The sequence below is a fragment of the Pseudovirgaria hyperparasitica genome, assembly GCF_010093815.1.
Source record: "Pseudovirgaria hyperparasitica strain CBS 121739 unplaced genomic scaffold EJ05scaffold_31, whole genome shotgun sequence".
Taxonomy (NCBI): domain Eukaryota; kingdom Fungi; phylum Ascomycota; class Dothideomycetes; order Acrospermales; family Acrospermaceae; genus Pseudovirgaria; species Pseudovirgaria hyperparasitica.
The window spans coordinates 1-18961 of NW_022985579.1; the positions used below are offsets into that span (position 1 = coordinate 1).

General features: G+C 31.6%; 1 protein-coding gene across 1 annotated transcript; it reads left to right on the forward strand.

Moving 5' to 3' along the window:
* The first annotated feature begins 2 nt into the window (after positions 1-2).
* EJ05DRAFT_480988 (uncharacterized protein) lies at positions 3-246 on the forward strand. The gene has a single exon (XM_033744975.1). It carries the CDS (start codon positions 12-14, stop codon positions 174-176), a length of 165 nt encoding a protein of 54 aa, XP_033595200.1. The 5' UTR covers positions 3-11; the 3' UTR covers positions 177-246.
* Positions 247-18961: the final 18715 nt, after the last annotated feature.

Genomic DNA, 18961 nt, shown 5'->3' on the forward strand with positions numbered 1-18961 from the left:
AAGGATCTAGAATGTATAAGGAGGAATATATAAGGAACGGTCTCTCTATGTATTTAGTTCTCTCTCTATCTAGTCTTTACTTTAAGAATTATACTATATTCTTATTATCTTTAAGCTATACTCCGCCGATCCGTTTATTATATAATAGTCTATTACGGCTAGATCCTATTATATAACTCTAATTAGATATATATTCCTTATATAAGGAATATTATATATCTATTTATACCTGCCCTTTTCACAATAGTAAGGTTAGTAGATTAGTATTAAGGTAATTTAGACGAGTCAATCGCTAACGTAATATATTAGTATATTTTATACTAATATAGTAGGTTTTCATCTACTTTAATACTAAGCTCTTTATTTTAAGTAAGTAAGAGGATATAGATAGTAGAGATTACTTTTTTATAGTCCTTCTAGAATTATTTATCGTTAACTAGCTATACTAGGTTCTATTATAGTAGGTATATACGCTAGCCAGCTGTTTTCTAGATAAAGTCTAGTTTCGGGTTATATTTTTTAAGCTATAGTATACTAAGGATTATATTAAAGGGACTATCTACTACGATAAAGGTTAAGTAGTAGGGTTTCTACTTCCCTCCGCTATCCTAGATACTATATTTAATAATATAGATACCCTATAATTTAATAGGGCTATCGATACTATAGAAGGTAGTATCTATTAGTACTTAGATATTAATATTAAGTTCTCGTGCTTATTAAGTTAATATAACGTTAGTAGCTAAGCCGCTATTAAGTATTACGGTCTAATATTATCTATAAGGGATCTTAATAGACCTAGCCTATAGTTTAATATACTAGTTAGCTAGTTATCCCTCTATTTTAGTTACGCCTATAAGTTATAAGGGTTTCTTATAGATAGTTAGTTTTTTATATCGTGTACTAGATAGTTAGGCACGATGTATTCTAGCTACTAGTACTTATAGTATATAACTAACTTAGTATCTATAATAATAATAATAATATTAGTAAACTAGGTAGAGTACCACTCTATAGGCGCATGCCTCCTCTAGTCTAAGCTACTATATAAGAAGAAACCTACGAATAGGAAAAACTCCCTTATATCTATAACTACGCTCTATCTATCCTCTCGTTCTTTATATATATATAGCCCTAGGGGCTACCTATAGGCCTATAGCCTATATTATAATGGTTTACCCTTAGGTAGCACGTATAGGTGCGGAGATTATTAGTTAAGGGCTGCCCTTAACTAATAATCGCGGTTCTCCCAGGGTTCTTCCGACGTATACCGGGGTTCTTCTAGTATATATCGGGCTTCTTCCGGCATATATACGCGGGTCCACTAGAACTAGGGGAGAGGAAGGTATATGAGCATCCATTAGGCGACGTCCTTAGGGTACTTATTAAGCTATCGCGTGATATCGGAGGTCCTTATTATACGGACGAGGGCTTGTCTTAGGACTTAGTATCTATATTAGTATTTAGTAGTTTCTCTAAGCGGTACTTAGGTGCTATATAGTCTATTCTACTATAGATATAGTAGGTAACTTTAGGTCGTTTATATAAATCGTTTCTCGCGTCTTAATATATTAACTAGTAGAAAGATCCGCGGTACGGGCCTCGTCTTCTTAAGTTTATAGAGTAGTAGTATCTATAAGGTGTTCCGCGCGATCTATTACTAAACTAGTTCTCTTTAGATAATTTCGTATTAGATTAGATTAATAGAGATAGTTATACGTCTATATGGCGTTAGTTATTTATTATATACTAATATTATTCTACGAGATTCGCGAGTGCCTAAAGGTTAGTAGAGATAGATATTATAAGGTTAATACATTCCTTTACGCTCGGGTTAAGAGACCTTTTAAAGTTATTATATTATTAAACTATATAATCTTCCTTAGCTTCTCTCTAAAGAGATTAGAGATATTTAAGAAGTTATAATAGGGATTATCTCTCCCGCTATTAAGTCTTAAAGATATAGCTCTAAGGCTATTTACGTCGCTTAGCTCTATTGCTAAAGTATTAAAGAAGAAATTTAGTAAACGTGTCCTAGTTATATACATCCTTAGGGTATTTAATTTAATATACTATCTAACGTTTAGATGGTATTAGGTCTAGGTAGTTCTATATAAATCTAATCTTATTACTATCGTTTATAGATAGGTAGAAGAATCGGCTATACTAGTAAGCCTATTTATAAAAGCTTCTTCTAGTTTTACCGTTAAAGTAAGGTAGTTTCTTAGGCTAAGGTAACTAGGATAGTAATAGACTTAGTTAGACTATTTCGGCTTAAGTTAGTCTATATTAGTATAGGTTAGTTACTACTAGAACTAAAGCGTATAGTACGGCTTTAAGTCTAGCGGTTTATTCTTATACTTTATCGAGTTCGCGAAGTTACTACTTAAGCTAAGTCTAATACTACCTTTCCGTGTATAGCTTAGTATATACGTTATTATAAGGCGTGGTTAATATTAGTCGGTTCTAATGAATTAGTTCGTTAATATTAATAGAGTCTAGTCTTAGGGTAAGAATAGGTCTAGTATAGTATAAACTAGACCGCGATAGAGTATAATAGACTCCTTCCTTATTATCTAGGTAGTCTTCTATAGTTATATAGAATACTATACTAGTTATTAGTATAATAGTCTATAGAGTATACTTATTAGTAGAGGTGGTTATAGGGAGACTATTCTCCTTATTTAGATTTAGAGAGAGTCTCTCGTAGAAGGTTATACTACGGGTATTATAGTATATAGTAGAAGCTATCTCTATAAGCTACTATCGTGCTATATAGGGAGGAATTAAAATATAATAAGTAAAGACGTAGGATAATAGTCTAATAGTTCATAGAGGGATATAGAAATATATTTATAGAGTAGTCTTACTCTTATACGAGGTTGATTCCTAACGAGTAGGAATCGGTTTATATAGTCTACTTATATAGTAACCTTGCTTAACCTAGCTAACTTAACCTAGCTCTGGCCACTACGTAGCTACATAGATTAGAATAGTCTATATAGATCTATTATAGTTCCCGTTCTAACATATATATTCTATAGTATATAGAACTATAATATATATAATATAGATAAGACTAGCTTCTAAATTAGCATTAGAGATTTATAGAAGGTAATTACTATAAAGAAGTATCTAGTTACTCTTAGTACTAAAATAAATCGCGACTATATAACGTCTATTAAATATATTTTAGTAGATAGCTATATACTTCCTCCTTTACTTATTATAAAGGAAGTTATAGTATAAGAGAAATAGATAAGTAGAGAGATAGGCCTACTAGATAACTATAAAGTAGTCTACTCGGAAAGTAGTTATATAAATAACTAGCTAGCCCTATTATAGATTTAATACTTTAATAAATATATAAAATCTTATATACTTAGCGTCTATTAACTTATTATACTAGATAGAGTAGTATTCTATTTAACTATTAAATTTATTAAGTACTATAATAAGAATTAAATACTTCTCTTTAGACTACTATCTTATAGTAGTTATATATTATAGCTACTTAACGTTAACTATTTTTAGACGTATAAATACTATTATATAATAGGTATTAAGATAGCTATACGTGTTAGAACTTAGCTTTAGATATAATCTAATCCGTACGTACCTTAGCTAATAGAGTTAGAAGATAGTATAAAGGGCGGTAAATAGTTACGTACTAGATAGATTGGCGTCCCTTTATATATATACTCTTAGATTTCTACTAAAAGGGTTTAGTAGTAATTTGTTCTATAATAGAATATACCCTATTATTCTATCTAACTATACTACTATCTAATAACCCTATTCTTATATTTAAATTACTCTCTATATAGTACTATAGTTAAGATAGTCTAACTAGAACTAAGAAGGTTAACACGATCTACTATAGAGATAAGTAATACTATATTAAATAATAGGGATCCTCTATAATTAGTATTAATTCTAGCTATTTCTAATTAAGAAGTAGAGATATTAGACTAAATTACGGAACTTTCTAATAAAGAAATAGTAGATATACTAAGTAACTTCTAATAATATAAAGCTAGATAATAAGTTATGGCGGAGCTATATAAGGTATTATAATAAACTATTACTAAACTTTAGAAATATATCGCGAATTAGGCTTAAGAGATTTAAACTCTTAAAGAGTAGATAGAACGTACGAAACTCCTTATAAAGAGATAAGAACTTAAGGAGTCTCTTAAAGAACTACGCTAAATAATAGTAGGTAGACGACTTTCTATACTAGTTTAGGCGGAATTAGTTTACCTACTATTAGAGTTATAATAATCTACTATACTCCCGGCCGCTTCGTTACTAATTTACTCTACTTCTTCCCTAGATATACTAAAATCTAAAGACCTAACTATATTTATAGAGAAGAACTAAAAGGAGTAGAAAGACTAGAAGAGAGACTATAAAAAGTACTTCCTTAATAACCCTCTACTCTTTTCTACTAAAGTATAATATATTTTATTTAGAGAATAATATCTAGACTTATAATTCCGCGATTAATAGAATAGATAGAAGGAAGTATAGCTACTATCTACGATAACCTAGGAATATTTAGCTATATTTATATTAAATACCCTCGAAATAGATAGAGAACGTAAAAGAAAGATACTATCTAAGTTAAGAAGCGTAGTATAACGACTAAAATAGATATCTACTTAACTACTATAATACCTCTAAAACCTATAGAATAATATCCCTATACTATAGGAAAATATTTATATATTCTAGTTTCGCGAAGTACTACTTCCGTTAATCTATAAAAGACTAGAAATAGTATTATTAAGTTTTAACTATCTATATAAATTAGAGAAGAAAGCTAATAAATACTACTATATCCTTAAGGAACGCGGCTCTCTAGGTAAAACCGACGAACCCTATACGGGTTAGAAATAAGGTTAATTAAATATATTCGATTAAGAGTAACCTTACTATAATTAGTACTAGAAGAGCGTAAATTAGAGTAGAAACGCGTTAAGAGGATACTAAAATAATTAAGGCGGTACTTCTTAACGTAGAAAAGGATAAGATATAGACTTAAATATAACGTCTATTATAAAATAGTAGAATTATAGTATACTTCGTTACTATAAGTATAGAGAAATAGAATATATTTTACCTAACTATAAGAATCTAAAAAAAGAGTAGACTAGTATACGAGACCTAACTATATTCTTAGCTAAATTATATATACTTAGGAGGAGCTATAGCGCCTTCTAGTAAGTAAAGACCTAATATTACTAAAAGTATTATTATCTATAGTAAATAGTAATAAAACTATATAGGCCCTTATAGATACTAGTATAGAAGATAACTATATTTTATTAATTCTTATAAAGGAGTATAGACTATTATACGATCTTAGTAAAGTTAGCTAAACTATTATAGTTAATAGATATAAAGTTAGAACTTTAGGTAAAGCTATAATAAATTATAAAGTTCATGACTTAAAGATAATAAAATAGTAGATATCTAATAAATTTATTATAGCTAATATTAGCTAATAGAATATAATTCTAGGGATACCTTAGCTTAGACGTCTAAACCCTATTCTTAATTTTTAGAAGGAGATATTAACGTTCTAATAATACTATAGTAAATTATACTAGTAAGTCGTAACTATTAGTAAGGAGGCATAGAACCTTACTATACGGACCCGATCGTCGTCGATCTATCTTATATTCTTATTAATTATTAATAAAGATAAGGATAATAGTAATAATCAGGGCGAAGACACGCTACCTAACGTATATTCATAGTATACGGATATATTTTTAGTAGAAGATATATTACTTCTCTCTAATTATAGACTATATAAGCTAAAGATTAAGCTTAAAGAGGGAGTAGACGTCTCTTATAGTCTACTTTACCTACTTTTAAGACTAGAACTTAAAGTTCTTTATAAATATATTAAAGAATACCTTAGAAGAGACTAGATACGTTATAGTATATTATTAGCTAGTATATCTATTCTCTTTATAAAGAAGAAAGATAGAAGTTTATATCTATATATTAACTATTAGATACTAAATATAGTAACTAAGAAGAATCGTTATCTATTACTACTAGTTAGTAAATCTTTAGACTAATTAATAAAGGTAAAGTACTTTACGAAGCTAGATTTACGAGATATATATTACTAGCTTTAAATTCGTTATAGAGATAAGTAGAAAACTATATTTTAGACTAGATATAGTTATTTTAAGTATACTATCATACCGTTTAGGCTAATAAATATACTAGGAGTATTTTAAGAATATATTAATACTATACTTATAGAATTACTTAACGTGATTTACGTAGTTTATCTTAATAATATACTAATTTACTCTAATAGTATATAGAATTATAAAGAATATATAAAATTAGTACTAAATTATCTAAGATAGTATAAACTCTATATAAAATTATCTAAATATAAATTTTACTAATAAGAAGTTAGGTTTCTTAGCTTTATTATAATATATAGCGGTCTAAAAATGGAGCTAGACCGTGTAAAGACTATTATAGAATAGCTAGAACCTACTACTATATATTAAATTAGAATATTTATAGATTTTATAAACTATTATCGTAAATTTATTATACGTGTAAGAATAGGGTTATTAGATAGTAGTATAGTTAGATGGAACAATAGGGTGTATTCTATTATAGAACGAATTACTACCGAACCCTTTCGGTAGGAATCCGAGAGTATATACATAAAGGGACGCCGATCTATCTAGCACGTGACTATTTACCGCCCTTTACGTTACCTCCTAACCCTATTAGCTAAGGTACGTATAGGTCGGGTCCTACCTAAGGCTAAGTCCTAATAATTATCCCTTCCCTCTAGGAAGCTACCCTTAGCGACCTAGATTATTATCTATCTCTATATCCCCATCCTAAGTCTTATAAGACCTTAGTCGTTCTCTACGCTTCGTCTTAGATACTTACCGATATTCGCTAATCTAAGATTTATATAAGCGTTTTTCTAATAAACTAGATTTTATCTATCTTAACTTCTTATATAGGTGAGATTACCTAATTAGGCCTAGCGTATCACGTAATATAATTAGATAAGCCCGGGTACTACCTATATTAAAATCTTTTCTTAGAAATATTCCTTTCTTTAAAAAACTTCTTAACTCTTTATAGAGTTTTTTAGATTATTAGGTATATTACCCGATCCTTATAGATATAGATTTATATAGATTTACTATAATTTAGTACGATTTACATAATTTACTAATTTTTATACCGTCCTTAGCTAGTAATAACATAATTCGTAATAATCTATATAAATTAATAATAATCTTAATATAGTTTCCTGAAATCTCGACGCTCTAAAGTAATTAGCGCGGAAACAGGCGCCTTCGAATAATCTCTATCTCGTATACGTTACTAATATGTCGAAAGCTATTAATCTACCCTAACCTAGGCCGGGCTCTAATAATCTAGCTATATATTATTATAGTTATCGCTTTCCGTTATATATTACTCACGGTAGTACTAAATCTATAATATACGGTACTTATATAACTAAGAAGCGTTATTACTTATAGGTATTTAAGTAAGTTCAAAGAACTTTATATAGATTTACTTATATTAGTATAGATTACTACTAGACCTCTAGTAACCCCTACTAATAAGGAGCGTGGTACTACTAATCGTAATACCTTAGAGAAGGCTTTCTATAAGCTATATATCTAAGGTAAGGGTTACGCCTAGGAGTACGATTCTAATAAGATCCGTAAGGATTTATCGGAATCTACTATAGCTATTATTACCGCGATTACTAGGTAATATCGTTTTTCTTAAATTATTATAGATTCTTACTAATATATATTAATCTCTATAATAGTACTAAAATCTCTACTACTTCGGACTTCTTTCTATATACTAGTAATATTAAAATTCCTAGAAAAGGTTCTAGTAAAAAGGCTAAGGTTCCTTTCTTACGTATACTAAAGAGCCGTAAATTTAGGGAAGATAGCTCTAATCTAGAAGTTTCTATACTAAAGGTATATAGTTCTATACCGATCGTTAAATCTTTTTACTAATTTATATAATTCTTAGCGTGCCCGCGCTAGTCCATCCCTCTCCATCCCAGGTCCCGCCACTCCATAGATTTCTATAGAAGAGTTTATAGCTATAAGGCGCGCTATATAGAATTTATAGCGTCAGAACGAAAGGCTAGAGACTTATATTATAAAGCTCTATACTATACTAAATAAGAACTAGCGGAAGGAATTAGATGTAACTATCGCGGTAATTAGTACTTCTACTCCTACTCCGACTTAATTAGTTTAGATCTATACTAATCGGTACTAATATATCTCTTTTATCTAGCGTTTTTAGTTTTTCGGTTTTAATTTTAAAGCGATCTTACGTCTTCTAGATAGATTAGTACGAGTTTATATAGATCTATATAGATCTTTATATTTTCTTTTAGCTTTCTTAATTTCATCTTTCTTTAATAATAACTTCTTTAATCTCTTTAGTAATCTATACTAATCTATACCGATCGGCACCGATTTCTAATGTCTATTTCTCTTAGTAAATCATTTTTCTAAGTCTCTTTTTTAGTTAAATTTTTAAAGTTCTAAGTTTAAACTTTCTAAGGAAGTTCCTTAATTCCTTAGAATGTTTTAAAGATCTATATCTCTTTTATCTTCTTCCTTTTAGGCGGCCGTTCTCGGCGCCGAACTATACTAAAAAACGTCGAATTACCGTACTTTAGTATAATTCTCTACGATTCCGCGGCTTCCTTTACTAATTACTACTTATATACTAATATTACTACTTTACTAATGTTTATTATAGGTTCCTAAGTGTCTTCGTTAGGATTATATCCTTTCTAATAAATCTTATATAGCCACGTGCCATCTTCGGCGCGTTACTAGCTAAGTATCTACTTAACTTCGTAGATATCTATACCTTCTTACGTAACTACTTTATATAGTATCTATTCGGAACGATCCGGTAATAATAAGGCATAAAATAGCTTAAGAAGCGTAATATAGAATATATTATATATCTTTAATATAGGAGGGAGTTATAACTCGTACGCCTGGTTATTAATTACATAAGTAATCTTATATAGACCTATTATCGTATAGTTAAGCTTCTTCTTTGGCCTAATACTATGAATATTCTTGCTATTTAGTAAAACTTTATCCCTAACATTAAAGATTATAGGTTTTCTACCCTTATTATAGTGCGATTTACTATAATTTATAGTATCTTATAGTAACTTTATAACGCTTCTTTGCGTTTAGAATAGTTCTATAGTAATTTCTATTACTTTAACGTTAGGTTATTCTACTTTAAACTAAGTCTCTAAGAACTACGTATTATGGTTCCGACCGAAGTTTACTTTGAACGGACTTACGTAGGTTAATACATGTCGGCTATTATTATACGTGAATTCCGCGACATAGACTAACCTTACCTAGTTATTCTACTTATAGTTATAATATACGCGTAAATACACCTCGACTATCTAATTCTACCGCTCCGTCTACCTATCTATTTATAGATAGAATATAGTACTAAGTTTCCGCTTAATTTCTAGCGTATAGTAGAAATCCTTCTAAAATTTAGACGTTATCTACAGACCTCTATCCGAAACTATACTATTTAGTATACTATAGAGCCGGACTACGTCACGGAGTAGTATATCTATAAGATCCGGTGCTTAGATCGTCTTCCTTATAGGGATATAGTATAATATCTTTATAAATCTATCTAGAACTACGAGTAAACTATTATAAATATATCTAGAATACTTACTTAGGGGTAGATCTATAATGAAATCCATCGATAATTCCTTCTATACCTTCTTTAGCATAGGTAATGGCCTTAATTCGCTATATAGTAAGTGTCTATATACTTTCGTATACTAGTAAACGTTATACGTTTTTATGTAGTCTTTTATATATTTATAAAGACCCGGCTAGTCGTACGTCCTTCGGATTAAATTAACCGTCCTTATAATGCTAAAGTACTCTACTAACGCGTAATTATACTATTCCCTTAAAATATCGATTCGTAAGCCGCCTTCTAGCATGTAGAGTCGGCCTTAGAAGTAGATCGCGTCTAATTATCGTTTCTACCTTAATAACCACGGCGGATCTATAGCGCTTCCTTTTATACTTATAACTTTCTTTACTAATATATCGGAATTCTAGATAGATTTAATTAAGTCTTTAAGGGTTTTCTTAGTTTCTTAGATATTTATTTAGATTACTTAATACCCGCTCTAATTCCCGCGGAGAATCGCCGAAAGTGTCCTAGCTTCTAGTATTCTATTAGATAACTAGTCTTATAGTATCTAAAGTATAGTATAGTCTAAATTACACCGACTATCTACGTTATTCTATAACGATTTCTTATAATCTTCACGCCGCGATAGAGGATTAGCTTTATTCTCTCTTCTAGCTTTATATAAGATTTTAAAGTTAAATATTCATATCCACTTAGCCTAACGTACTTATTAGCGATTAAGGACCTTAGTTAATATAAAGTAACGTAGATTTATATAATCTAATAATAATTCAATCTAATATGTAGAGTCTTCTAAATAATATCGTTATTACTTAAAACTCTTAATAATTACGAGTAGTTCCTAGTCGTACGTGTTATAACGCGTCTCTATATCCGCCATTTTACGGGAAAAGAAAGTAACCGGGTGCTATTATACCTTGTCTTTCGTATCTTTATACGGTTAACTAATAATTCTAGTAATTATAAATTCTAACGCGTTAGTTTCGACCCGAATATACTTCTTAGAATTAAAATACCTAAGAATCGACGTAGTTATAAAGTAATTCTTTAATGATCGGAACGTATCTCGCGCTTCCGGCGTTAACTATATCTTAACCGACTTAGCTTTACGCTATGCTCGCCCACCTATAGAGATTTTACCGCCATTCTCTATAAGTTTATTAAGTAGCGCTATAATTCGTAAGAAGCCTATAATGAATTTACGATAATAGTTTATGAAACCTATAAATATTCTAATTTAACGTATAGTAGTAGGTTCTAGCCATTCTATGATAGTCTTTACACGCTCCGGCTCTATTTTTAGGCCGCTATATGTTATAATAAAGCCGAGAAACCTAACTTCTTATTAGTGAAACTTATATTTAGATAATTTTATATAGAGTTTATACTACCTTAGACGATTTAGTACCAATTTCACGTATTCTTTATAATCCTATATGCTATCGGAGTAAATTAGTATATTATTAAGATAAACTACGTAAATTACGTTAAGTAATCCTACGAGTATAGTATTAATATATCCTTAAAACGCTCCTGGCGTATTTATTAGCCCGAATGGTATAATAGTATACTTAAAATGACTATATCTAGTCCGAAATGCGGTTTTCTACTTATCTCCGCGACGAATTTAAAGCCGGTAATATATATCTCGTAAATCTAGCTTCGTAAAGTACTTTACCTTTATTAATTAGTCTAAAGATTTACTAACTAGCGGTAATAGATGACGATTCTTCTTAGTTACTATATTTAGTACCTAATAGTTAACGCATAGACGTAAACTTCCGTCTTTCTTCTTTACGAAGAGAATAGATACGCTAGCCGATGACGTACTACGACGTATCTAGCCTCTTTTAAGGTATTCTTTAATATATTTACGAAGAACTTTAAGTTCTAGTCTTAAAAGTAGATAAAGTAGGCTATAAGGGACGTCTACTCCCTCTTCGAGCTCGATCTTTAGCTTATACGGCCTGTGATTAGGGAGAAGTAACGTATCTTCTACCGAAAATATATCTATATACTATGAATATACGTCGGGTAGCGTGTCTTCGCCCCGATTATTACTATCGTTCTTGTCTTTATTAATAATTAATAAGAATATAAGATAGATTAGCGACGATCGGGTCCGCACGGCGAGGTTCCATGCCTCCTTACTAATAGTTATAACTTACTAGTATAATTTACCACGGTATTGTCGGAACGTTAATATCTCCTTCTAAAAATTAAGGATAGGGTTTAGGCGTCTAAGCTAAGGCATCCCTAGAATTATATTCTATTAGCTAATATTAGCTATAATAAATTTATTAGACATCTACTATTTTATTATCTTTAAGTTATAAACTTCGTAATTCGTTATAGCTTTACCTAAAGTTCTAACTTCATGTCCATTAACTATAATAGTTCGGCTAACTTTACCAAGATCGTATAATAATCTATACTCCTTTATAAGAATCGATGAAATATAGTTATCTTCTATACTAGTATCTACGAGGGCCTATATAGTTTTATTACTATTTACTATAGGTAACGATACTTTTAGTAATATTAGGTCTTTACTCGCCGGAAGGCGCTACGGCTCCTCCTAAGTATATATAATTTAGCTAAGGACGCGGTTAGGTCTCGTATACTAGCCTATTCTTTTTTCGGATTCTTATAGTTAGGTAAAATATATTCTATTTCTCTATACTTATAGTAACGAAGTGTACTATAATCCTACTATTTTACGATAGGCGTTATATTTAAGCCTATACCTTATCCTTTTCTATGTTAAGAAGTACCGCCTTAATTATTTCGGTGTCCTCTTAACGCGTTTCTACCCTAATTTACGCTCTTCTAGCGCTAATCGCGGTAAGGTTACTCTTAATTAAACGTATTTAATCGACCTCGTTTCTAACCCGTATAGGGTTCGTCGGTTTTACCTAGAGAGCCGCGTTCCTTAAGGATATGGTAGTATTTATTAGCTTTCTCCTCTAATTCGTATAGATAGTTAAAACTTAATAATACTATTCCTAGTCTTTCGCGGATTAACGGAAGTAGTACTTTATAAAACTAGAATATACGAATATTTTCCTATAGCGTAGGGATATTATCCTATAGGTTTTAGAGGTATTATAGTAGTTAAGTAGATGTCTAGTTCGGTCGTTATGCCACGCTTCTTAACTTAGATAGTACCTTTCTTTCACGTTCTCTATCCGTTCCGAGGGTATTTAGTATAAATATAGCTAAATGTTCCTAGGTTATCGTAGATAGTAGCTATACTTCCTTCTATCTATCCTATTAATCACGGGATTATAAGTCTAGGTATCGTTCTCTAAACGAAATGCGTTATACTTTAGTAGAAAAGAGTAGAGGGTTATTAAGGAAGTACTTTTCGTAGTCTCTCTTCTAGTCTTTCTACTCCTTTTAGTTCTTCCCTATAAATATAGTCGGGTCTTTAGATTTTAGTATACCTAGGGAAGAAGTAGGGTAAATCGGTAACGAAGCGGCCGGGTATACGGTAGATTATTATAACTCTAATAGTAGGTAAACTAATTCCGCCTGAATTAGTATAGGAAGTCGTCCACCTACTATCGTTCGGCGTAGTTCTTAAAGAGACTCCTTAAGTTCTCGTCTCTTTACGAGGAGTTTCGCGCGTTCTATCTATTCTTTAAGGGTTTAAATCTCTCGAGCCTAATTCGCGACGTATTCCTAAAGTTTAGTAATGGTTTATTATAACACCTCGCGTAGCTCCGCCACGACTCGTTATCTAGCTTTATATTATTAGAAGTTACTCGGCGTATCTACTATTTCTTCGTCTAAAAGCTCCGTGATTCGGTCTAATATTTCTACTTCTTAGTTAGAAACGGCCGGGATTAATACCGATTATAGAGGATCCCTATTATTTAATATAGTATTACTTATCCCTATAGTAGATCGTGTCGACCTTCTCGGTTCTAGTTAGACTATCTTAACTATAGTACTATATAGGGAGTAATTCGAATATAAGAATAGGGTTATTAGATAGTAGTATAGTTAGATAGAATAATAGGGTATATTCTATTATAGAACGAATTACTACCGAACCCTTTCGGTAGGAATCCGAGAGTATATACATAAAGGGACGCCGATCTATCTAGTACGTAACTATTTACCGCCCTTCACGTCACCTCCTAACCCTGTTAGCTAAGGTATATATAGGTCGGGTCCTACCTAAGGCTAAGTCCTAATAATACGCTTCTTATAAATTATAGCGCTACTTAATAAACTTATAGAGAATAGTAGTAAAATCTCTATAGATAGGCGAGTATAGCGTAAAGCTAAGTTGGTTAAGATATAGTTAATACTAGAGGCGTAAGATATATTCTAATTATTAAAGAATTACTTTATAACTATACTAATTCTTAGGTATTTTAATTCTAAGAAGTATATTTAGGTTAAAACTAACGCGTTAGAATTTATAATTACTAGAATTATTAGTTAACTATATAAAGATATAAAAGATAAGGTATAATAGTACCTAGTTACGTTCTTTTTCTATAAAATAGTAGATATAGAGACGTATTATAACACGTATAACTAGGAACTACTTATAATTATTAAGAGTTTTAAGTAATAGTAATATTATTTAGAAGGCTCTATATATTAGATTAAATTATTATTAGATTATATAAATCTACGTTACTTTATATTAACTAAGGTCCTTAATTACTAATAAGTATATTAGACTAAGTAGATATTAATATTTAACTTTAAAATCTTATATAAAGCTAGAAGAGAGAATAAAGCTAATCCTCTATCACGGTATAAAGATTATAAGAAATCGTTATAGAATAACGTAGATAGTTAGTATAATTTAGACTATACTATACTTTAGATACTATAAGACTAGTTATCTAATAGAATACTAGAAGCTAGGATACTTTCGGCGATTCTCCGCGGGAATTAGAGCGGGTATTAAGTAATCTAAATAAATATCTAAGAAACTAAGAAAACCCTTAAAGACTTAATTAAATCTATCTAGAATTCTAATATATTAGTAAAGAAAGTTATAAGTATAAAAGGAAGCGCTATAGATCCGCTATAGTTATTAAGGTAGAAATAATAATTAGACGTAATCTACTTCTAAGGCCAACTCTACGTGCTAGAAGGCGGCTTATAAATTAATATTTTAAGGGAATAGTACGATTACATGTTAGTAGAATACTTTAGTATTATAAGAATAGTTAATTTAATCCGAAGAATATATAACTAGCTAGGTCTTTATAAATATATAAAGGACTATATAAAGATATATAATATTTACTAGTATACGAAAGTATATAGACACTTACTATATAGTAAATTAAGGCTATTACCTATACTAAAGGAGGTATAGAAGGAATTATTAATAGATTTTATTATAGATCTACCCCTAAGTAAGTATTCTAGGTATATTTATAATAGTTTACTTATAGTTCTAGATAGATTTATAAAGATATTATACTATATCTCTATAAGAAAGATAATCTAAGTACCGGATCTTATAGATATACTACTCTATAATATAGTTTAGCTCTATAGTATACTAAATAGTATAATTTTAAATAGAGGTCCGTAGATAACGTCTAAATTTTAGAAGAATTTCTACTATATACTAGGAATTAAGCGGAAACTTAGTACTATATTCTATCTATAAATAGATTGATAGATAGAGTAGTAGAATTAGATAGTCGAGGCGTATTTACGCGTATATTATAACTATAAGTAGAATAACTAGATAAGGTTAGTCTATATCGCGGAATTCGCGTATAATAATAGTCGATATATATTAACCTATTGTGGAAGGCCGCTTCTATAGCCCTACATGTATATGTCCCTAGCTCGATTACATGGCTTCATTGTATATTTAAGGAGGGCGTTTTCCTTGGTCATTCTACTCGGGGCGCTTCCCCCATTACTAATATTCGACTATTCGACCTTTCCTTACGTTCATGGGCCTCTATGGGTATTAATTATTAGGCTTAGCTATTAAAGAATTAATTAAGAGTATTATATAGACCCGTTCTATTATAAAAGAGAACTAATAAGAAGTCGTGCGTTCAAAGAGAACTTATAATACCTAGGAGAGATACTTATAAGTTCGTCGCGACTACTATACTAGGAATATAGCCATTTATAAAAGGGATACACGTAGCGATAGCTTACTATAATTTTAGAGGTTATACCCGGACTATAAACTTATAGGGGGAGATTAGAACTCCGAAACTAGCTTAGGGGAAGTATATGGCGTGCCTAATAAGGTAGTCTAGACTTACTAGATTAAAGCCACGAGTCCGGAAAATAGGGAGTCCGAAGTCGCTAGGGGCTAGCCTCTTAAAAGTAGCCGTAAAAAGCATGCGTATACTAATACGGGTAATAGCGCGACTCGAAAATGTCTTAGGGGAATAGAATATAAAACAGGGCTAGATAAAGTAGTAAAGAAGAGTTTAAAAACGATAAATAGAACCTGTTTAGTACTACTATAGCTGTTATTCATAAACACGGCTACACGAGTATACTACTTTAGAAACGCCTTACACGAAGATAATAACACAAGTAGGATACCGTGAACCTTATATCGATAAAGACAATAGTAATAGTTCACCTTATAAAGGGATTAGTTAACATGGAGAAGGGATAATAGATGTTATAGGTAGACGTATTAGGCTAACCTTTAGTTAAGGTAATCCCTTAGCTAATAACCTTACCCCTAGCGTCTCTACTAGTATATCTACTACTAGTAATAGTACGATAGAAGCTTAAAATAATAACCTAGTAACTCGTAGAGAGATGCTTAACTTCTTCGTAGCATTTGCGCGATAAGGAAGGATAGTATCTCTATCTACTCTAGCCCCTAAGCGCTTTAAAGGAATAAACATCACGGCCTTCCTTTAGAAGTACAAGGATATGTATATAAACTACGAAGTTCCGCCTAATAAGAAGATAACCTCCCTACCGTTATACTACGAGGACTATCTCCGTCCTACTATTAAAGGAATAAGTAGGTTTTAGAAATAGTAGTAGGCCACGCTACGTGAAGAATTATTAAAGGAATTCTCTCTATTTAACTCTACCCTCGAGGAAGGTACCATCCACTTTATCCGAAAATACGTGGAAATGGTTAAAGTAGACCTATCCTACTCTCTCTCTATGTACTACTCCCGGTATCATATTATTACGGAGAAACTTACGGCTAAAGGAAGCCTAAGCTCGTATTCGCGAATAGAGCTCTTCCTAGAAGGGCTACCTAATAGTCTTAAGGCTCGGGCTATAGAGAAATGTTAACTTATAATAGAAGTATATAGTTACGACTAGGTAATTATCTATAGCTTCGTATTACGAAAGGCTAGAGTACTTAAGGAACTAGCTCGTATTAATAAGTACTTAGCCGTACAAGAGCTGGCCATAGCCATATACTATAAATCAAAGATAGGGAGTAAGAAGACTAGCTTAGAAGAGTAGTCACATAAAGAAAGAAGAACTAATAAATTTAACTACCTCTCTCTAGTCGTAGTATACGTCGCGCTAGAATTAGATAAGTTTAATAAGATAGTAGAGAGATTTAGTAAACTAGACCTCACGTTAATTAAGATGAAGTTCTACTTTACCTCTAATCCCTTATTCCTATCCCTTAAGAAGTATAAACCTAAGCTACTTTCGGCTATTATTAACTAGTAGGCGCGAAGACTAAATCTTTTAGTATATCCCTAAGCACGAGGCATGCCTATAGAACCAACGCAAGTTTATCCATAGAATTATATATAGAATAGAGAATACGTCTCTACCCGAGACTTCTAAGGAGGCGTTATAGCCTAGGATAGGCCTCGAAGACCGATTATATACATTACGTATAGAGGAGATTACCTAATATATAGATATCCGGAGATAGTAGAATATATTAGAGACGGATTACTAAATATCAATGGGGTACGAGTATTCTAAGGGCGTTTCGGGGTAAATGGAGAAGAAATCCTATTACTACCCTCCTTAGTAGGGCTATAAGCTACTCTATAAGCTATCCGGAACTACGTAGTAACGGTTTAAAATAGCCTAAGCTAGTATAGAGAAGGAGTAAAGGTTTCCATGTCTATAGTAAACATTAACGCTTTATAGGGAGTGCTAGTATATAGTATTAGTATAAAACCTACGAAGGGTCTCTACTAGGCCTTAGCGGATAGCGATTCGAAAGAAGAAGTCACGTTGCCCGAGAGTAAGAAAGATAGATATATAGAATTCCACGAACGCTTCGACGTGGCTAGTAATAGATATATCCGCGAGGAGATAGCTCTAGAAGAGCCCGCTATGCTTATAATATCTAGAAGGGGGATCACGAAGAGTATACCTAATTATACTAAGGAAAGAAAGATCGTCTGTCTCCGTGAAATACGTAAAGGGTAGTATATAAGGATTATTAAGGAATAGAAGGACGGCGAGAAGAGTAGTAACTAGAGAATATCTAAATAAGAGCCAACGGCGCCGGAGGATAAGATAGATAAAGGGGATAGCCTAAATCCTAGTTAAAAGGTACGTATCCGAGGCGTTAAGCTTAATAACTATCTACGCGAAGGATAGCGGCTAAGTATAGAAGCTAGCGAAGCATGGCTAGTGCGCGTTCTAGGGATAACTATAAATATTACTATTAGCGAACTATTAAGCCTTAATAGTAACTTACGTTATACGGTATTCGAGAAGAGCGCCCCTAACTTTATAGCTAGAGAGGTCCACGAGGCTTAAGAAGAGAGAGCTAAGAAGAAAGGAAGAAACGACTATACTATGGCTCCCGAGATAAATAAACTTAATGTATTAGCACCCCTCTATACTATAGAGACGGCTATTATATAACGAGATATTAATTAGCTTAAGGAAGGGATAGTAAGGCTAGTGGCCGAGTGTCCGAGGTACTCCGTGGAAGTTAGTTCTAAAAGAGCGACTAGTATAGTACTATTCGATAGTGGCGCATAGGTAAATAGCATTCGACTAGATGCTATAAGGCGTCTTAGGCTAGCGATATCTTCGCTTCCACTATATATAAAGAACTCGAGTTTAGTTAGCGCTACTTAGTATAGTACTCTATTCGTAGGAATAGTATAGTAATACCCTATCCGCATAGGTTAGATCGTTACGGCCACTTTAATATTTATATATAGCGAACTTAATTATAACCTTATTCTAGGGGAGCTATATACTAGATAGA